Raw genomic sequence first — 19,859 nt, 5'->3', positions numbered from 1 at the left:
ATGGAATTACCCCCTGCTCTTTTAGCCATGAGAACTTCACCTTGTGGGCCGTTCCATTCCGTTGTGTGGGGGGAGACTCGCTTAGAGAAATGTGCTCTCTCTCCCACACAATTTCACACACGCATTGGAAGGTTTATTAGTTTGGTGGTATGATTGGTAAGTCCTTGTTGAAACAGTGTTTGGTTTTTTTTCTTTTCTTTTTTTAGTGTCACCTCTACTACCTTAATTGATGTAAGCTATTGCGCTAAAATGGATTTTAAATAGTTCTTGGGCTTGTTCTTGTTGGGGGTGGGTGGGGGGAACAGGATATTGTAATTAAGACATTTTTTAAGGTATGTATACAGTTTTTGCTCTTTTAGCTCTGTGACCTCTCCTGAAGAATTCACACTTCGCTACATTAGGCTCATGTTTATGACAGGTTTTTTGTACATTTCCGTGTTCTTTGCTTTGTGATCACTTGGACTGTGGGTGAGCTGAGAGCAAATAGTCTTTATTTTACTAATTAAATTCCAAATGTCTGTTTGCAGAGGTCTCTGAAACTGTCACACCATTACCTTCTGCTGAGATTATATGAGCTCATAGTAATAATGCTTCTAAATTCTTGCTTTAGCACCAATTCCTTCAACACCCAATAGCACATGCTGAATATTTTAGGTAAGGAGGAGGAACATATGGTACAGCATATATTTGCAGAGCACTCAGGCATATTCCAAAATTAAGGCTTTGCCAATAAATAAACCATGTATTAGGTTCTTATTTAATTCCGCAGGCTCAAGTTTGAAGTCTAAATGAATAACCACATTGCACACAAAAAAAGCAGTCTGCTTTAGTTCAGGTGTCTAGTCCCCTGGAAAAAATCTCTAACTGGAAAAGTCGAAACTTGTTGGACTGAAATTGCACTCATTCCCCCACCCCTCGGCTGTCACAGTGACACAATGGCCGTTAACTGATAACTGATAACAATTGATACCATTTTTGGTTTTTCTAATCTTCCTGTTTGAATAATGGCGCAGAAGGCAAGCAACGTTAACGTCCTCATCCGCCTTTTGATGCAGAGCACCAGAGACCAGCTGGGCCACAGTAGTCCTCAATCTGCTGTTTGCATCCTAAGTACAGGACGTCTTTCAAATATGTGGTTTCTGGTGCCCCATGAAAATGCCTGTGTGCATGTACCAATCCTGTGCTTTAAACTGAAAGCTTCCTTTTGGTTTTTGGGGATCCTCAGGAAATGGTGGGGTGGTGGTGCCGCTGCCCCCTGCTGCTTTGGAGGGAAAGGGAGGGTGGGTGGGGAGAGCTTCACCAACCACTGCAATCCAGGTGGACGCTGTCCACTAGAGGTCTCTGTACAGGCGTCTCTGTTCTCCAGACTTGGAGTACGGACTGATCTGTGTCCGGTAACAATGCACAAACAACGAGGAGGTTTGTAAATATTTTTGCCTGTCTACAAACCCCCTTCAACAAACTGAAATATGTTTGTCTGAATTTGTGCAAAGGAACCGCGCGATACTGTACGAATAATGATGTATCGAGAGAAAATAAATCTGTTTTAGTGCACCTGTGAGTTCCGTGTCATTTTCAGCAGACTGACGATTCCTCCAGTTGGAGGTTTACATCTTTGTTTTTGTTCTCTGGTCGAACAGTTTGTCGTTTCTGATTATTTGCGTTCCATTTAAGATGATTTGTCCCTCTGGAATCTTGGCTGAGTAATTGGTGAACAAAGTCCGCTTGTTTGACGGGAATGTTGTGCCCTCATCACCCTTCAGTGCTTTTACTGGCAGCCCCACACACAACCACCCCGCAGTGGACATTGTCCCCAACTTCACATTGTACTGTTAGTGACTGTTAACCCTTTAAGGTGTGAAATCACAAATATGTGATTAGAATGTTCTTCACTGAACATTCCGGTGCTGATGTAACAATCACTACTGCTAACTGAAAGCAATGGAGTTCTAGAACAGTGACTCTAGAATTTTGGAGTAATTTTGAGTACCTAATGCCCTGTAACTTTTCCAGTTCTTGAAAAATTTGTAAATATGTTGGCCCAAGTTGAAAATGAAGAACCATTTTATTGATAGGAAATGGACAATAAGCAGACACGACTTCTGATTGGCAACCCATACAAAAGGGATTTTAATTGTTATAGATTAAAAATATTTCCTCTAAATGTATATCATTTATTGCAAGCATGTAGACCTGCATTCTTTCCACAGGAATTTAAAATGATGTTTAAATTCATATTCAAGTTTTGGCCTGAACTTTTATACTTTTGGCCAAAGGCTGTGTGAAGAAAAGTTTGCCAAATTGTCGCAGTTTCATGTATGAGCATATTCCTCCTCAAAGCATTCCTTATTGCTTTGCTTTCTGGAGAGAAGTGCTGTCAGATTCCAGTTTTGGATGACCTGTTTTTGCTAGTTTTTTTTACATTATAATCAGTTTGCTGATACCCTTATCCAGAGGACCTACAGAAAATCAGTGTTAGTCTCAGGAATATGAAAGTGCGATGTCGCCGAGAAGGAGCAGAAGAGAAGGCCCATTTATCAATAAGTTGTTAACCCGTGTTGTTAACTGTAATGTAGCAAAGGGAAATGCAATTTAGACGGATAACCTATCTTTACTTCGCTGTACTTAACGTGGACTCTGGAGCCTATCATCAAACGGACAACAACAACCCCCCACCCCCACCCCCACCCCCTTCCCCCCCCCAGTGGTCTTTATTCTAATTATGTGAACTGGTTAATTTAGGTCACTGATTGGCTAAAAAGTCCACACACCTTCTTTCCAATGCCCTCTGATTGGCTAAAATGTCCATAGACCTTCTTGGCTAAAATCTCCAGCTGGAGCGATCGAGGACCAGAATTGGAGCACTCCTGTAAGAGAGTGAGAGTTTGCTAACTGCCCTATTTATCCCCATTAAAACAGAAATGTTTTTATTTGCGTGTTTGTTTATTTATTTATTATTTATTTCTTATGTAACTAAGCACTTCTCTACCTAACAAAATTCGTTCACAGTTGTCCATCTAAGCATTGGGTGCCATTGTGTAATTGGGATGTAGAGTCTACACAAAATAAATTTTCAGTTGAATTGTATTTGTACAGTACTTTTTATAGACAATATCAGACACTTTCAGAGGCACATATTTCCAACTTGTTTTTAGACGCTACACTCTTGGCAGCTTTTTCCCCGTGTCCAACTTTACAATAGCCTAATATTTCATGTTTTGGGGTTTTATTCCGCTATCCAGACGCAGTCACACATTTCTATTTCAGTCCTTTCCTACGGTTCCCTTTTCACATTTAAGCATCTCATGATCACTTAAAAAAAAAAAAAAAAAAAAAAAAAACAGCTGGTCACATGTTTGGCGGACTACGGTGTTCTCTTCTCCTGGAGTTTGAGTACTCTGTGTTCATTGGCTATACAGTAAGTCTGTAGTATTTAGCTTTGTTGTAATTCTGCGTCTGGACGCAGGGAGGTTATGAGTCGCAGCGGCTGTTGAAAATTAGGCTAAAGCCGTTAAACTCTCATTGCAGCGTACAGTGGCGACGTGGAAAGTTTACCCATAGCATTTCAATGAAATAAACAGCCTTTCTGGGTTGCGGTTGTTTTTCAAACGACACACTTGCTATATCTTATAGAGTAGTGCGTTTTAAAGTGACAGTCCCATGCAGCTGCCTTTCAGCCGAAAGTATTTCTGGAGAAAGTTTGGAAATGCATAGCGAACGTTGCAGCTAGCTTACTATCTATCAGACGCTGCCTGAAGCCCGTGCGCCATGGACGGAGCAATTGTGATCATTTTGATTTCAGTGGCTATGTTTGTCGGTTGCTTTCTTTTAGGGCTTATTCCACTCATGTTCAAACTGTCAGAGGTAAGTGAATTCGCCGCTTTACTGTTCCGTTTTGTCGAAGAGGCATTGAGGCTTTAGCTGAAGTTGTTCGCTACACCCAAAATTCACAGTCTGCCGGCTACATTTGCTCCCTGGTAGCCTGCAGTAAACTTGTGAAATATCAGGGATTTTCTCATTAGAATAATGTGTCGTAGCGTCGCTTAAAGTTTGCGCTGAAAAATTAAGGGCGACGAATTCCTTGACGTTTCGGTTTCCGAATGTTCAAGGATCACCTTTGTGTTGAAAATGTTTAAGGGTCCCTTTTGTTTTTTAAATAGATTGTTTCTGTAACGCTTTTTTGCGGTTATCTGTTGATGTTCTGTAGTTGAACTCCTCGCCAGCTAGTGAAAGTGTCGAGTGTGTGTCAGTAAATAGAAACATAATTAGGATGTTGCGCCTCTGTCTCTCAGTTATAGTTGAACTCAAACACATATGCATGCGTATATGCGCCCGTATATGCGTGTGTGTGTGTGTGTGTGTTAAATGTGTGCAGCATATTTCAGGGGCAGGGTGTAGCCTATGGAAGAGGCGTTAGCTTCTTCAATACATATCAGTCCACAGGCTTTGATTCAGACCCACATAAATAATAGAATCTTCTCACTTAATGCAAAGTAGTTTGATTTTCTGTGCACGTTTCTGCAGGAGCTTCAAAAAGGAGCAGCAATGTATCATAATGGTTTGGGGACGTATTGGTTTTTGCTTGAAACTTCGAGATTGTAAGAACTCCCTTTCCTGGGTGGGGCACCGTCATTGCATCTTGCATCTTAGCTCCAGCCTTTCAGTAGGGGCAGGATGCACATTTGGTATGTGTACTGGCATTCACTGAATTGTTTGAACTGAAATGGAATTAACCCCCAACCATACTGTCTTCCGGGGGAAGAAATATAAAGGCTGTCCTTTGATTGTGTTCCTCTCCGTCTCTCATTTCAGCAAAAGCTGCAGTATGTCAGTGTGCTGGGAGCAGGACTGCTGTGCGGAACAGCCCTGGCCATCATCATTCCAGAGGGGGTAGAACTTTTGGAAAACTCCTGGAGGGGTAACTCTGGGGGCTGGGTGAATCCGCTAATTAATCCGCTGATCTTACCTCATCAGGTCAGACAACCTAACCACCTCGATTTACATCTCAAAACCTTTCTCAGGCCAGTGCTCAATGGAGGTCCTTCTTCTCTTTTTTTAACATTATTTATCGATGGCGGTTATGGCGCTGGTGATTCCTCCTGTAGTTTGACAGGAAGCAGTCTGTCCCCTTCCCTGGGTCTGCAGCCATGTTTAAAGCTGTGTTTCTTCTTGGCCCTCGTTGTTTGGCCGATCATGGCGTTGCCAAGCCGACAGCTCTTTATTCTTGTGTGATTTGTCAGCAGTCCAGCCCCGTACCCCTATACATCTTAGCCTCAGTCCCATAGGGGCCTCTGATTTGGGGGAGCGGAGGGGTGGGAGGGGGGTGCCATCGGACATTCATTCTGAACCATAGAAAGAACCCCACTGCCTCTGTTTTTATTTGAATGCACTTGTGAGAAGCTGCATTTCAGTGGTGGGTGTGATGAAGTCTGATGTCGTTTTACATTACATGACATTACAGGCATTTAGCAGACGCTCTTATCCAGAGCGACTTACACAACGTTTACATTGCATTTACACTGCATAAATTTCAGCTTTGATACATGTCAGCTCTGTGACAGTTGCTGGTTTCGGTTGACCCCTACAGAGCATTGCCTGCTGAAAGCTTTGAGATGTAAATTGGGGTGGCGTTGTTGTTCTCGTACCAGAAGACTCAAATCTGTTCCAAGTCAATGTACAGCACACAGTGCCTTTGTTAGCGGGGAGAAAGGTGGTGGTAATTCTAGGTGCCCAAAGCTGGGGGGGGGGGGGGGAGAATCCTAGACAGGAGGATCATATATAACTTCATTCAGTGCTGGTGGGGTCCAATGTGAGACCTTTTCACAGGGCCCAAAATCAGTGGCGCCACCGCTGGCAGCACACCCCCATGTCTGTTGTGATTGCGATAGGGTGACAGTGTAGTACTGTAATGGTTAGGGTGCTGGGCTCCGGGCTTGATTCCCAGGTGTGGCTCTGCTCTTGAGCAAAGTACACAACCGTGTATTGATTCAGTAAATACTGCGATGTGATAAAGTGGGGAAAAGTGAGTTGTGTACACGGTTAAATCTTAGGTGTTTATTCAACTCTAGCAGAGCTTATATGACTTCACTCTGAATCAAACGTACTGGACTGTAAAATGAATGTTGTTAGAGTCAATTTTAGACTGGTTAAGTTTGTATAAATCGCTCTGTATAAGACTGTGTGTGTGCATGTGCCTGCGTGTGTACATGTGTGCACCTGCTTGTGTGTCTGTGTGTGTGCATATGCGCGTGTTTGTGGCTGCTTTGTGCGGCTGCGTGTGTGCATGTGTCTGTGCGTGTGTCTGCATGCATGAGTATGTGTGTATGTGTGCAGTCCATGTAAACGTGTCTCCTTCCCTGGTTCTGCAGGCCCTGTCCCTCCCTGCTCCAGCGGGGGGGGCAGAGAGAACAGCAGTGGGGGCACTCCCCCCCCCGCGCTGCCCGCCACGCAAGGCCTGCCACCCCACTTCTTCATCGGGGTGTCCCTGGTGGTGGGCTTCACACTCATGTTCGTGGTGGACCAGATAGGGAGCTACCTCTCCATCCATGGTGAGTGGGGCATCCCCCCCACTGCATACACACACACACACACACACACCCATGTACACATGTACACACAGACACATGTACACACACACACATACGCACGCACACACACATGTACACACACAGATGCGCACGCACATACACATGTACACACACACCCATACACACATGAACATAGATGAACACATATGTACGTGCACACCCTCATACCTAGACACATGCACACTCAGGATCCAGAGTGAAGTGAAAATGTGTTCTATGACATTTACGATGAAACAGCCATTTCACTGTGACATTCACGTCTTGATTCGAAGTTGAGGAAATGTGCTGAAGTCCTCCATTTGTGCTTATTTATTATTATAGTTTATTCAACAACCATAATAAGATAAATAAATAATATTCTTTTATTTGATGGGAGGGGGGAGCTCCGGGATTGATGTCTGGTCGTCCCCCCCCCCCCTCGTTCTGACCGCGTGCCGATTTTACCCACAGACCCCCGGACGGGCGTGTCCTCCAGCACCAGCATCACGGCCACGCTGGGCCTGGTCATTCACGCGGCCGGTAAGCACCGCTTTCCGGAGGCTTCCGCCGAACCCACTTCCTCCTTTAACCCCTTCCTTCCTGTCTGAATTACCGCTCCGCCCGATATCGCCTGGCCGCTCAGTCGGCCCGAAGTGTTCCCTTCCTCGTTTCGGGCGCGGTGCTGTTATGAATTCCGCGGGTTGCGTTTCATTTCCTGTGTTTATGCCGTGTTGTCTTTTGGTTTGGCATCAGTGTTTCGTTTGCAGTTATTTTTTTGATGTTGTTCTGTACACATACTTTTTGCTGATTCATTGTGAAACGACTCTGGGGACGGGAGGAGCACAGAGGCAGGGGCGGGGGGGGGGGGGGGGGGGGGGGGGGGGGGGGGGGGGGGGGGGTGGTGGTTGTTTTGGACACGGGGTAACAGGGAAATCCTTGTCGGGGGTGGGGGGGGGGGCGGTTGCTCAGGAGAGACTTTAGGCCTCTGTTGGAATGGTCCCCTGGGTTTTGTTTTAATATGTCTGACCTTGTGTAGGAAAACAGAAATCTGTATGGAATACTGAGACAGGAAGGCATCCTGTGTGAATCGCTGTAACCTAGAGGCCTGTACAAGCATGGAATTACAGCCCAAACTCGGCTGTACCTGGGACCTTGAGACCCGACCCGACCCAGCCCGACCAGTAGCGCCAAATTTGACACCTGAAACGGAAATCGCTCACAGAAGCAGTTTCGCAATTATCATGCTGCCACAGGCTGTATTTTATTTCCATAAGGGACTGTAAACAAGGCAAGGCCCTTCAGCAGGGTAGTGCGTTAGGCTAATAAACCACTTGTCTTACCGGTTAGTAGCGATCTAGCTCTGTCTGTACGCATCCAGTTTTTTCCGTTGGCAAACCTAACTTGTTTGCTGTACGTATATCACTAGTGCCTTCGCTGCCAGAAAGGTTTCTGCAGTTTCTGGGACAGTATCTCTAAGTTCAGTGTGATCAGTCTTTTTGCTATCATAGGTCAAAATAGCATTGCAAGCTCAACACCGTACGTGACCAGTGAACGTTTTACTTATTGTTACAATGAGGTCATAATATTTCCACCACAAAGCCGTTCCTGTCTCATTTGGAATTTTAAGAAGTTCTCCTTTCGCAAATTTTCGTATAATTTTATCAACTGTAAACAGTTAGCTGGGCTCACACACATGGACTAGAAAGAGAGAGTGCGTGTGCATAAAATTAGTTAAAATAAGAAGTTTATTTTTTCAAATAAAAATGTGTTTAAAACATAAACTAATAATTCATCCACTGCTAGACAACAAACCCAATCCCGGCCCGAGCCTGAAGTTGTATGTGGAAAAAAACGAGCTGAATCCAGCCCAGAACCGTACACTTGGTCCGGTCCCGTCACTCTTTGGTCAGGTAGCAGACCTCTACTGTTACCAGGGGTGAGAAGTTCATTCAGAAAGTAGAAGTCCTGCCATGTGTTTCTTCCACCCATGAACACAGCCAGCTGACGTCACTCATCAATTCTGCTTCCTGCCTAAAGAATTATGCTAATTATCAAATCCAGGTGATTGGACCAAAATGCTAGGGAGGACTTTTGCTTTCTGAACCTGGATTTTCCACCTCTGCCTGTAACCTGTTCTTCCAAATAAAAAGACAAAAACAGAAAGGTCTCTGGGGCATTATCTGTACTTCAGTCAGGTGGTAAAATGATGCGGTCAGGTGGACTCTGTGTTCCCCTCATTAAGCCGCCCTGAGCCCCCTGTTTTTAATGCTGATCGTAGATAACCTGCTCCCGCAGCCCCACTCTTATTTCATTATGGTGGTGTTTAAGGGAGACGGGCTGATCGTCGGTTGCAGAAACACGCTTCTCTGTCCATTCAGCAGAGTAACAGTGCCTATCCAGGCAGGAAGAGAACACAAAGAAAGAGAAGACCAAGAGAAAAGGCTATCAGATGCCCTGAACCTCTGCTCTGTGTATGTGTGCGCACGTGTGTGTGGTATATCTGTGTGTGTGTGTGTGTGTGTGTGTGTGCGTGCGTGTGTATATGTGTGTGCGTGTGTGTGTGTGGTATATCTGTGTGTGCGTGTTGTTGCGTGCGTGTGTATCTGTGTGTGCGTGTGTGTGTGGTGCATCTGTGTGTGTGTGTGTGTGTGTGTGTGTGTGTGTGTATCTGTGTGTGTGCGGCGCTCACTCTGGCCTCCGTGTTCCTGCAGCTGACGGTGTGGCTCTCGGGGCGGCTGTGGCCTCGTCGCAGGTCTCTGTTCAGGTCATCGTCTTCCTCGCCGTAATCCTGCACAAGGTGAGCAGCCTGCGGGCAGCCTGCTGGTACCTTAAAGAAAGAGAAGAGCCTGCCCTGGATACGTCTTTATGCTAGTGTGGGAAAAGAGACTATGAAAAGGCCTAAAATGTGTGTCATCCTGGCTTTATAGAAACAATAAAAACACAATACTGAAACCAAAGCACTTCACAAAAAAAAACTCAACAAAAAGGTTTGTTCTGCCCAGATAATAGGAGATACAGACACAAGCACAACAAAGCAACTCGAAAGAAGTCTCAGGTTCCTCTCGGAGAAGTAGATCTTGCCTCTTGTATTTGGCCGGATTAAGGATGTGATACACCTTGGCTGATTTCCATTCTGCCTCAGGTGTGAACGTCTGTAAGCCCCAGTCTTTGGGAGACAACAGGGAACAACTGACGGCTGTCAAAAAGTGGGAGCAGTCTTTTCACCAACACCACCCCCCTCCCCCCCCTCCCTGTATGTGCCAGTAGTACAGTTATGTAATACAGTTATTAGTTCTGGTAACCTTAGAAACAAAAGTAATAACTGTATAACTGTGAGATAGAGGGCGGGTGCCCCTAATGCAGGCACATAAATGCAGAGTTTCTCATCTGATGATGTCAGAGCGCTTTACAGTGAGGGGGGGGGGGGGGGGGGGGGGGGTGGAGCTCATCTCAGTGACCACTGTTGTGTAGCATCTACCTGGGAGCCATTTTCCCACCACAGCACCCTCGCCACTACATCCACGGGATGCCCCGTCGCAGCTTGGCAGTCTGCCTGAAGTAAAAGCAGGTATTGCCATGCATTACCCCGGATGTCCAGAGTTCAGGCAAATGCGTACGCTTATAGCAGCGATACTTGAACTGTCTGTTCTCTGTAAATCCAGGGTTTGGGTAGAGAGCCTATGTTTTAAGTTTCTACACCTACCACATACCTTCTACCCCTTGTGCCCTATCTATGCCCTACCCTCTACCCCTTATACCCCCCCCCGCTGCAGGCTCCTGCCGCACTCGGTCTGGTCTCTTTCCTGATGCACTCGGGCCTGGAGAAGAGGCAGATTCAGAAGCATCTCCTGGCCTTCTCAGTCGCAGCGCCCCTACTGGCCATCAGCACTTACTTCATCCTGATCGCGGTGAGAGACGGGCGGATGGTCGGCTCTCCTCCAATTGCACGCCTGTATCCTTGCAGACGGACTCGATAGAACGACGCTGACATCATCAGGGTCGTAATTCCCTCCCGCCGCCCCGTCTGCAGCACTCATGTTTGTTCCGGCTTCCGTCAGTCTCTGGTGCCCAATCACGTGTCCCGGAGGGCCGAGAGTACGCAGGCTTCCATTCCAACCAATCACTACGCCCGCTGATCTCACTGCCACTGTTAGTTCCCTCCTCTGTGGTTGAAGGTGTGTTAATTAGTGGAATAAGCAGGTGAAGTGAATGAAAACCTGCACACCCTCGGCCCTGCGGGGCACATGATTGGGCACCACTGGCGTACAGCGTCTCAGTCTAGGGCTGACAGACAGCTCAGTGGGAAACTGCTGCCGGACAGAGTAATGGGTCTGTAGCTTCAGGCTGGCACGGGAAAAGGCGGGATTATTTAAATTTATAAAGTCTTCAGTCTTCAGACGTTCCAAAATTCGGGTGGTATTTAAGATGCCAAATTAAATAAATAATTTTTTTTTTTTTAAAACACGCACTTTCTGCTCAGTGTGAGTGAAGTGTTCTCTCTCTCTCTCTCTTTCTCTCTGCTGTCTGCAGACCGGCGGCTCCTCCCAGTCCCGCCTGAGCGCCACGGGAATCGGCATGCTGTTCTCCGCCGGCACGTTCCTCTACGTGGCCACCGTGCACGTGCTACCAGAGATCAGCAGCAGGGGGCAGCAGCAGCAGCAGGCCTCCTCGCACCTTCACCACCATGCAGGCGCAGCCTCCTACCAGCAGGGGGGGCTGGGAGTCCTGGAGAGCCTGACGCTCATTATCGGGACGGCTCTGCCCGTCCTCCTGGCGCTCGTGCTTCATGACAACTGAACTGCGGCGGAACCCCTCCGCTGGCCGACCGTCGACAGAGCGACCGCGTGTCTGCGTCACCCTCCCTTCTCTGCGCGGTGGTGCGACCCTGTCAGATCGAGTCACACGAAAGGAACGCCAGCTAAAAAATGCTGAGAAAGAACAACTGGCTCTTCTCTGTCAAAATTGAATGTCTACCGAGTATACATGATTTCCAAGGGAAGTTTACACAATGTATCTGAATACAGAGTTCAATGCAGTAACTGTAAAAAAAAAAATATGAAAAGTTTAAATGGTCATGAAAATCAGTAGTGAAAAGACCAGTAAAACACGCAATCCATGCTGTGATTGCATATTCTTGACTGGGTGTCCAATTTGTATATTTGTAATAGTATTGTAGAAAATCTATTTTATTAATATAATGTTTTGTGTTCATATTGTTTCTTGTTCTTTTAAGGTTTTGAGAGGATTCATTGTTGCCTTCACAAGCCCAATATAAACTGATTTCAGCTGTCACAGCATTTTTGCCTTATTTTTCTCCATTTACACCTTGATTTGACTGCTAGCTACTTCATCCTAATGGTTGATATGAACAGCAGTTTTTCTATTACGGTCTGTGCGTGTTTGATGCCGTGTGAAGGCACTGTGAATTGAAATATTTTGCACTACTATGCAAAGAAGGTATAAGCATTATCTTTTTATCATGGAATATGTCTAATAATCTGTCAGACTTCACAGGAAATGTGCATGCACATGGTTTTATGGTACTGCAGTACTAGAACTAAAACTGTGATTAGATGTTATTTTTGTAAATCTGATCAAATGCCTTGATAATAATATATTATAAACTTATGTTCTGGTATAGGATGTCCAAACCTGGACAGGAAGTCATATATTGAATAAATGTTTACTTAAGAGACCGTGGATTGTTTTCTTTTGTCTGCTCCTCCTTGACCTGCCACCACAGCAATGTGGTCATATACATATATTCATTCATATACATATATATACATGTTGTAACCTCAAGACGTTTAAACTTGGGAACAAATGCTCACAAGGGGAATTACAGAGTCAGCTCCATATCCTCAAAGCCATTTGCTGCTAAAAACACACATCAGTATTAATGCAAGAGCTTCTAATGAAGGGCCTGTAGCTGAGAACCACAAATCTGTCCCTTGAGGCCAGTAATACTGCTGGGTTTCATTCTTCCCTCTAATCAGTGACTGATTTAAACCTGATGCGCCAGGTCACCTGATGCACTCCGGCCAATCGGTGAGGTTAATCGATCAATCAACTATCAGTTTGAAAAAGAAAACCAGTAGTGCTAATGCCCTTCAGAGCCAAACCAGAGTATCCCTGTCCTAGGTTTCTTTTTGATTTCTCCACTGTGGCTGAACTCCAGCTGATGGTTTTTTTTTTACAGGGAGGTTTAGCTGTCATTTTGTTGTGAGATTATATACTCCATTTCAGCTCGCAGTGGACATTCGTGTTTGAACGGGTGATGTTGGAGTTTGAATCGTTGCGAGCACCACCTGCGTCTCCCCACCTGAAGCTGGGGCTGAGGGGCGCCGGCCTAGTTCTGCTGTGGGGAAGCAGCGCTCCTGCTGGAGCTGACACGGCTTTGTGTGGACCTCAGCTGCAGCTGACGCCCGGCTGACTCTGAACCCGCTGGAGGAGGAAGGAGAGCTGAGCGAACAGCATCCCTGCTGTCCAGGTCAGTCCTGTTACTGGGCACAATACACGCTGTTGTTCTGATATGTTAACAAAACATTTTAAACATGTTCTGCTGCACTTGAAAATTCAGTTTGTAAATTTGTGGCGAGGGAAAAAAGTTCTATGGGCATTTTGCAATAGATAATATTGAATTTCAGTTCACTTTATGAGCTAAATTAATTGAATGGGCCTGCTCCATTTTAAACGGTTGTGTCATGGTAAATGTGTTTGTTGATTAAGTGGGTCATTCATTCAGAAAGGGGGAAGCCCCTATATTAAGCACACTGGCACCTGAGTCCACATGACAGATCCAGGCTCCAGCAGATTAAGGGTTTTCAGGGCAGAGCTGCTGAGGATCTCTGGGAGCCTCTTATGCTGTAAGGAGTTCGGCCTGTGGCTGAGGCAGGTCACACTGCTCAACTGACACCCATCACCGCAGGGCTAGATTAACAGGCCTACCCTGAGTACGCCCACGTACTTCATTTATGTGTGTGTGTCTGTGTGTGTGCGCGCCTGTATGCATGGTATTAGTAATTGTACCTTACTGAACCCGTGTTCAGCAGTTGTCTACGATCATGAAAAATGTACTTTTGTACGTCGCTTTGGATAAAAGCGTCTGCCAAATGAATGTAATGTATTAAGTGTGTGTGCGTGGACTGCAGAGGGTAGCTAAAACCTCTTTTTTCATTAAGCTACTGAATTTCATCGACTCACCATAAGGCTGAGAGGTATTGCATCGCGTTATCAGATCTGTTCATGTTTGAAGTTCTAAAATGAAATTCAAAACTTGTACTAATCTACAGAAATGCATTCAAATGCAACGTGTATGACTGAGCCTGGCTCAGACTGGACTCTGTATAAAGCAGACCCATGTGGTCCAGTGCAGTCACATGATCACTGCTGACAAGCCTTGTATGCACGTCGACCAATCATATTCACTCTTGTCCCAGGAGGGCTGCAGGGTCTTCTTTGTTACTCAGCACTTCGTTTAACCAAATAAATATCAGTTTAAAAAAATATTATTCATGCCTACAAATGTAAGGTGCACTATAAGCAGAGTGCAAATGTGTTGTATAGGTCTGTGTGTTGTTACGGGCTGAATTTCTACATCTAGGTGGACAATAAAGTAATTCTATTATTTTCTGGTGAATGTAACAACTGTTCTGGAACATTCTGGAACAGTGTGTAACACTGGACAGAGCTTGCTCTTTGGACACCCGCTGAACTGTGTAAATCACTGTCCCTGCGATGGGTTCGCCTAGCCAAGTACGAGCACTGCTTTGAGCTAACAGAGAGCTGTTAATATTCAAACTGAGCCATAACAATATGGACCCATTATAACTGCAGCCTTCAGTTTAAGCAGTTGTGCTGAAATGCTGTACGTGAATTCTGGACTGCCTTTACATTTCTCCCGCAAGAAATAAATGCAAGGTTAATATTCTGAACAGTAAAATAACCCCCTCAGCACATTAACGTTCACTGGCCTGTATTCACTTAACATCTGTTCTTAACTTTGAGGTAAACATAAGCATTACACTTCTCTCAAACCCAGTACCTGAGTTTATTTTTGTGACTGCTGAAGAAAAGGTGGATAATTCTTGCCTTTCATTGCTAGTCAAAGTTAAGGACAAATGTTGATTTGAATAACAGCCAGTAGTTGAGGCTGCATTCTCGGATTTATCAGTAGATATCGGTTTTGTGTCTTCATGAAATTCTGATTGTTTGTTATGGGCTGTTATCATGAGCTACAAAAACAGGTTCAACCAATTTGAACCATAAAACAGACCACCAAAACAGAAAACAGATTTATGACAAATTTAATTAGCCTTTAAAAAATAAAGAACAAATCCATCTAAAAATATAAATCATTCCATAAATATATAAACATAAAATAGCTGAAATGCCACATACATTCAAATAAGTGCATCCTGTCTAACCTTTGTTATTAGTTATGCAATATTCCTGAGATGTTGTGAGATTCACACACACAGTTTGGCCTACTGTTGAACAAAATTACTTTCACATTTGTGTCATAAATCTAAATACATACCCTCTAACCAGTATATATACGTAAGCCTCATGTTCTGATTAGAGCTACTCTGTTACAGTAACCATAGATCATAAGACTGTAAATAGGCATGATATGTATATGAAATGTAGACCAACTCTTATTTAATTTTTCAATATTGTAAGTCCATGGTTCTCAGTCCTGGGCTCGCTTGTGTACTTTTTTTTTTTTTTTTCTGGGGAGGACAGCCATTATTCTGATAAACGTTCTTCCACATTTTCCAGGAAACTTTAACACAATGTGGGTTTGGCTTGTTTCCCTCTCTTGGTTTGTTTTAACTTTCAGCAATTGTGATTCCACCAGTTTCACCTGTCAGTTTACAATTAATCAAATAATGCAGCCTCTTTCAAAGGGAATCATTTACTACAGCACGTTACAGAAAATGAAATGGTTAGTTGATAGGCTGATAGCCCTGGGATATGAATAAAGGCCATTAGGCTAATTCATGGCATGCACCGCTAGTTCAGACATAATGGGGCTTTTAGAGGGCAAATCATCCCCCTGGACATGAAGAATGATTAACAGCTTGTTACGATTCAGCAGATGCAATTGTGGCTCGAACAAAAAGCGAAAACATGGGTGTCCCAGGACCCCTGTTTTAAAGTGCTGTCTAATCAGTCCTCAGAGTGTGATCTTTCTCCTATCTACCACAACACATTGTGTGCCTTCTGTGAGACCACATGGGAAAAACACTTTTGGAATAAACCATTAAAGCTACGAAAACAAACAGACAAAAAAAGCTATGAAATTTGGCCTCAGGCATCCTATTATGCTGACTGTCATGTCTGTCATGAGTTCTGTGGTTGTAGAAAAAGACCTCCCATTGTCCATTTGGCAGCACAGAGGTGTCCTTAGACAACAGGAAACTAACCAAGCCAGGCAGGGCTAGTGCTCGCTAAATGAGAGAATCATTTGTGCAGAATGCGTCACGTCACTGCCAGTGTGATAATGACCATGTCGTTCAATCACTATAAAAAAATCTCCATCCCTGTGACAAACAGACCTGGGTCAAACAGTTGTGGTCATCACGGCTGTATCAGAAAAATTTGCAAGTGGACCAAGGGGAGATTGCAATTGCTTGTCTGTGGGAGGTCGGGGAGGGGGGCTTCGGCGAATAGAGATTGAGATCGTGGACTGGTAGGGGAACCTCCAAATTTGGGTGTCCCAATCAAAAACTGGGGGTGCTTAGGACATCCAGGACACAGCGTGCAGCCAGCAGTGGCTCAGAGCTGAACGCGGTCCAGGCCGGCACACAGCTGGGCCTCCAGGTCCATCTGGTGGAAGGCCCTGCTCTGCGTGTGCTCCCTCACCTTCTCCCGCATCTGAAAGGAGGCGCGGGCCACCTTGCGGGCCTCCTCCAGCGCCTCCTCCTTCTCCCGCCGCAGCCGCTCCCTCCGGCTCTCCTTGCGGGCGATGCCGCTCTGCCTCTGGAGGAGCAGCCCCTCCTCCTCCTGGCGCACCCTCTCCATGTGCAGCCGGTGCGAGCGCTCCCGCTCCTGGTTGGCCCGGCGGGCCTGCCTGGCCTTCTCCTGCCGCTGCTCCTCGACCAGCTTCGCCGCTCGATCCTGCCGCTGCTCGCTCAGCTGGGACAGCGCCTCCTTCTGCCGCTGCTCCTGCCGCTCCTGCCAGCTCGCGCGAACGCGGGCCTCCTGGAGCTGCTCCTCCTCGCGCATCGACCGCTCCTTCAGCTCCTGCTGCTGCGCCGCCGCCGCCTGCTCGCGGTTGTCATGGGAACGCCGCAGCTTCTGCTCCATGGCGCTCCTCTTTGCCAGCTCCTCGGCCAGGGCCTGGTCGTTCACCACCTGCTTGAGCAGGAGGTGGCGGAGCTGCTGCCTCTGGTTCCCCTGGTGCACCCGCTTCCATTCCCTCCTCTCCTGGACGAGCCGGCTCCTGCTGGCCCTCAGCTCCTTCTCCACGGCCACTCGGCTCTCCCTCTCCAGGCTCTCCCGCTCCTCCCTCTCCCGCTCCCTCAGCAGACGCTCCTGGCAGTGCTTGCGCTCCTGGGCCTCCCTCATCGCCGCCTCCTGCCTCTCCCGCCGCTGTGCGCACTGCTCCTCCACGTGTCGTCTCCAGCGCTCCTCCTGCACCGCCGCCTCCCGCTCGCGCAGCTCCGCCCGGAGCGCCTCCTCCCGTTCCCGCTGCCGGCGCCGCGCCTCCTGCCCTGCCTGCCACCTCCGCAAGCTGCGCTCCAGCTCCTTCCGCCGCTGACGCTCTGCCTGCAACCGCCCCAACTGCTCCCTCCTCTGCGCCTCCTTGCGCTGCTCGTCCGCGCGCTGGCTCTGCCGCAGGCGCGCCTGCTCGTCCTCGTGCTTCAGCAGCATCAGCGCGGCGATCTTGCGGTCTTTCTCCGGCACCATTACGCTAGTCTCCTTTCTAATCTCCCTCTCAAGCTTCTCCAGTTTCCTCTCGGTCGCTGGCGTGTGTCTGAAATCCCCCAGGCTGGTGACGGTGAGCTCTCGGGGGCTAACGTTCGTGCCCTCAGGCTTGAGAGACTTGCGCTCAGTCATGTCACCTGCTGATGATTCGCTGCTGGTCTTTCCGTGGCCCAAGGTGTTTTTCGTTCCAGAACTGGTACCTAGCTCGGTTTTTCGGAACTTTTTGTGTTCAGAGTTCTGGCTCTCGGTGGCTTGCTCAAGGTCAGTCTCGAAAGCTGCTTGTTTTTTAACGGACGACCCCCGGCCCCTTTCCGTACCCTCAACAATGATTTTCTCTCTCTCCTCGCGACACCGACGCAAAAGCCTCCGGCGCTCTTTTTCGTACACTTCATAAAGCAAAGTCGCTTCACCTAATGAAACGTTCCGGTGGTCATCGACGAAACTGGCCAACGACTTATGCAGAAGTTGTACTGGTTTGACCCCAAGTCTTGCACATGCTTCTAAAGATCTCGGGCTCGTCAAGACGTACCTGCTGCCTTCGGCGTCGCCTGTGTCAAAGTTGTTGAGGTCCAGGTGTAGCATCGGAGAGGAAGGTCTTTCCTCCATTATCTGTCACTAAGTTATATAATATTAATCTCTCTAGTCAAGATCTGTAACGCTTCGCTCTGCCTTTTAGCCTGCATCAGACTGGATTAAGTTCTATTTTTGAACAGCCTACCTGCATCCGCGAATTTTTAATTTTTTTTTATTTTTTTATTTTTTTAAATACAAGCCCGTATAGAAATTAAATCACGACAAGTGAACTAAAACACAAACGCGTAGCAAAAATTGCCCAAAATCGGAGCAACAGGTGCTGTCAATGTCTACACTACGCGTCGGCAAGGACGCTCGTTTCGTGACCATGGCAAACTAAATTGAGCAAGAGGGCGTCCTTTTCTTGCTTTGAAATGTTCGAGCCCCCTCTAGCCGCGGGGATGATTGATAGAAACTAAAGGGACATCTACTGCGACTTTACTAACAGGCTACTGTAACATAGGCAAACTGTGTATTCAAAGGGCTGAGCTTTGATAAATAAACGCTGATGTTCCCGTTTCAACAAAAATGTTAACACATTTGTGCAGAGCTAAACAATTTCTAACAGAATCTGTAAATGGAAGAGGTGTGAGAATTAGGCCTACTTGAAATCAGTAATGCGACAGTAGGTGGCAGTGAACGCCCGTAGTTACTCCGATAGCTTGTTCATTTTGTAGGCTTCCTATGGACATGTCCAGTGTCACTTTGTAATTGAGTGTGAGAATTTGGACCCTGGGTCACACACTTTTCTTGCTCAGATTGCAGGGTAACAGAGTAACAGCAACAGAGTAACTGGTCAATTGAAGTGATGAACCAGAAAATTATCTTTCCTGTATATATAAATATAAATAGTTATCCAGGGCTATTTGGTCTTGTACCTTGATTCCTACTTCACATCAGCAAAGCCATTTTTTGTTTTGTTTCATCCATGCCTTTTTAAACACTGAAAGTCCCCAGCCATCTTCTGATGTAGACTGAAGACCCCCCCCCCCCCCCCCCCCCCCAAAAAAAGAACTTCCACCTTGATTCTGCTAATTCAGGTTATAGTATTTTTATACCTTTTTATGTTTTTCTTTTTATGGTTTGTGATGGATATAATCTGTATCTATTCCTGATTTTTATTCTGGTTTTTGGTTAGCACAGTTGACTTGCGCTAGTGCTTCAGTGATGCTGCGCTGTATACTGACTGGTCTGTGAGTGCTGTTATAAGGCACTACTGCTCTTATGAATCAAGAATCAGTGCCCATATTCTCCTCCATTTTAAATAATCTGGGTGAGTGTGTAAACTGAATTAATGTAACATAACATAATGATGTAATGCTTCCAGTGGTTGTAACTTGACATTTCTTGAAAGTGAAAGGGTCAATGAAATGGCAGCACAGACAGTATTGAGCATCAGCATTCCCTTCAGAAAGGCTGTCATAGCGTCAGGCTGTATGCTGCAGTTCTGTGAATCGCTTAATAAAATGAGACTATTTTGCATGCGCTCCCTGCTTTTTTTTCATTGCTTTTTTACATGCCAAACGTCTGAACGGGATGACCATCAAAGGCAGGTGTACAAGGGCTGAACTTCTACTCGTAATAAAGATAATTAAATAATTAAATCTTGATTTGACATTTATATAAGCACCAGCTACTGCTGCAGACTACAAGTGCATCTTTAAGATTTTACTGTGGTCAAGTACAGGAGTGAATCAGTAGGCCTATAGTTTTAAAGGGCTGTCTGAAAATTGAAACTGCATTGGTGGGAACAAATACCAACATGCAGACTGTCCCTCCAGGACCAGA

At 46.2% G+C, this 19,859-nt stretch overlaps 3 protein-coding genes across 4 annotated transcripts in view; 2 read left to right on the top strand and 1 right to left on the bottom strand.

The window, feature by feature from the left end:
- The first annotated feature begins 3,431 nt into the window (after positions 1-3,431).
- On the top strand, positions 3,432-12,262 carry LOC118217574 (zinc transporter ZIP9-B). The gene is made up of 7 exons (XM_035399449.1): positions 3,432-3,864; positions 4,813-4,918; positions 6,369-6,548; positions 7,038-7,106; positions 9,278-9,363; positions 10,340-10,474; positions 11,097-12,262. Exons 1-7 carry the CDS (start codon positions 3,769-3,771, stop codon positions 11,361-11,363), a joined length of 939 nt encoding a protein of 312 aa, XP_035255340.1. The 5' UTR covers positions 3,432-3,768; the 3' UTR covers positions 11,364-12,262.
- A 427-nt stretch (positions 12,263-12,689) lies between these two features.
- mtrf1l (mitochondrial translational release factor 1-like) overlaps positions 12,690-19,859 on the top strand; it is a 66,761-nt gene continuing 59,591 nt past the window's right edge. For both annotated transcript variants that reach the window (XM_035400169.1, XM_035400168.1), the window contains exon 1: positions 12,690-13,056. The gene's annotated coding sequence lies outside the window, so the exon portion shown is untranslated. The remainder of the gene's footprint in view (positions 13,057-19,859) is intronic.
- LOC118217932 (coiled-coil domain-containing protein 177) lies at positions 15,283-18,455 on the bottom strand. Its single transcript, XM_035400165.1, has one exon. It carries the CDS (start codon positions 18,102-18,104, stop codon positions 16,347-16,349), a length of 1,758 nt encoding a protein of 585 aa, XP_035256056.1. The 5' UTR covers positions 18,105-18,455; the 3' UTR covers positions 15,283-16,346.

This window comes from Anguilla anguilla, chromosome 18 (genome assembly GCF_013347855.1).
Source record: "Anguilla anguilla isolate fAngAng1 chromosome 18, fAngAng1.pri, whole genome shotgun sequence".
Classification (NCBI taxonomy): Eukaryota; Metazoa; Chordata; class Actinopteri; order Anguilliformes; family Anguillidae; genus Anguilla; species Anguilla anguilla.
Note: the sequence above shows the minus strand (reverse complement) of the source record. Positions and strands in the feature narration are given on the sequence as shown.

Bases quoted from the DNA above. Each gene is read 5' to 3' on its own strand.
- LOC118217574 (XM_035399449.1), top strand. From the start codon at position 3,769: ATGGACGGAGCAATTGTGATCATTTTGATTTCAGTGGCTATGTTTGTC. The intron at 3,865-4,812 runs GTAAGTGAATTC...CTCTCATTTCAG, and splicing joins TCATGTTCAAACTGTCAGAG to CAAAAGCTGCAGTATGTCAG. The intron at 6,549-7,037 runs GTGAGTGGGGCA...TTTTACCCACAG, and splicing joins GAGCTACCTCTCCATCCATG to ACCCCCGGACGGGCGTGTCC.
- LOC118217932 (XM_035400165.1), bottom strand. From the start codon at position 18,104: ATGGAGGAAAGACCTTCCTCTCCGATGCTACACCTGGACCTCAACAAC.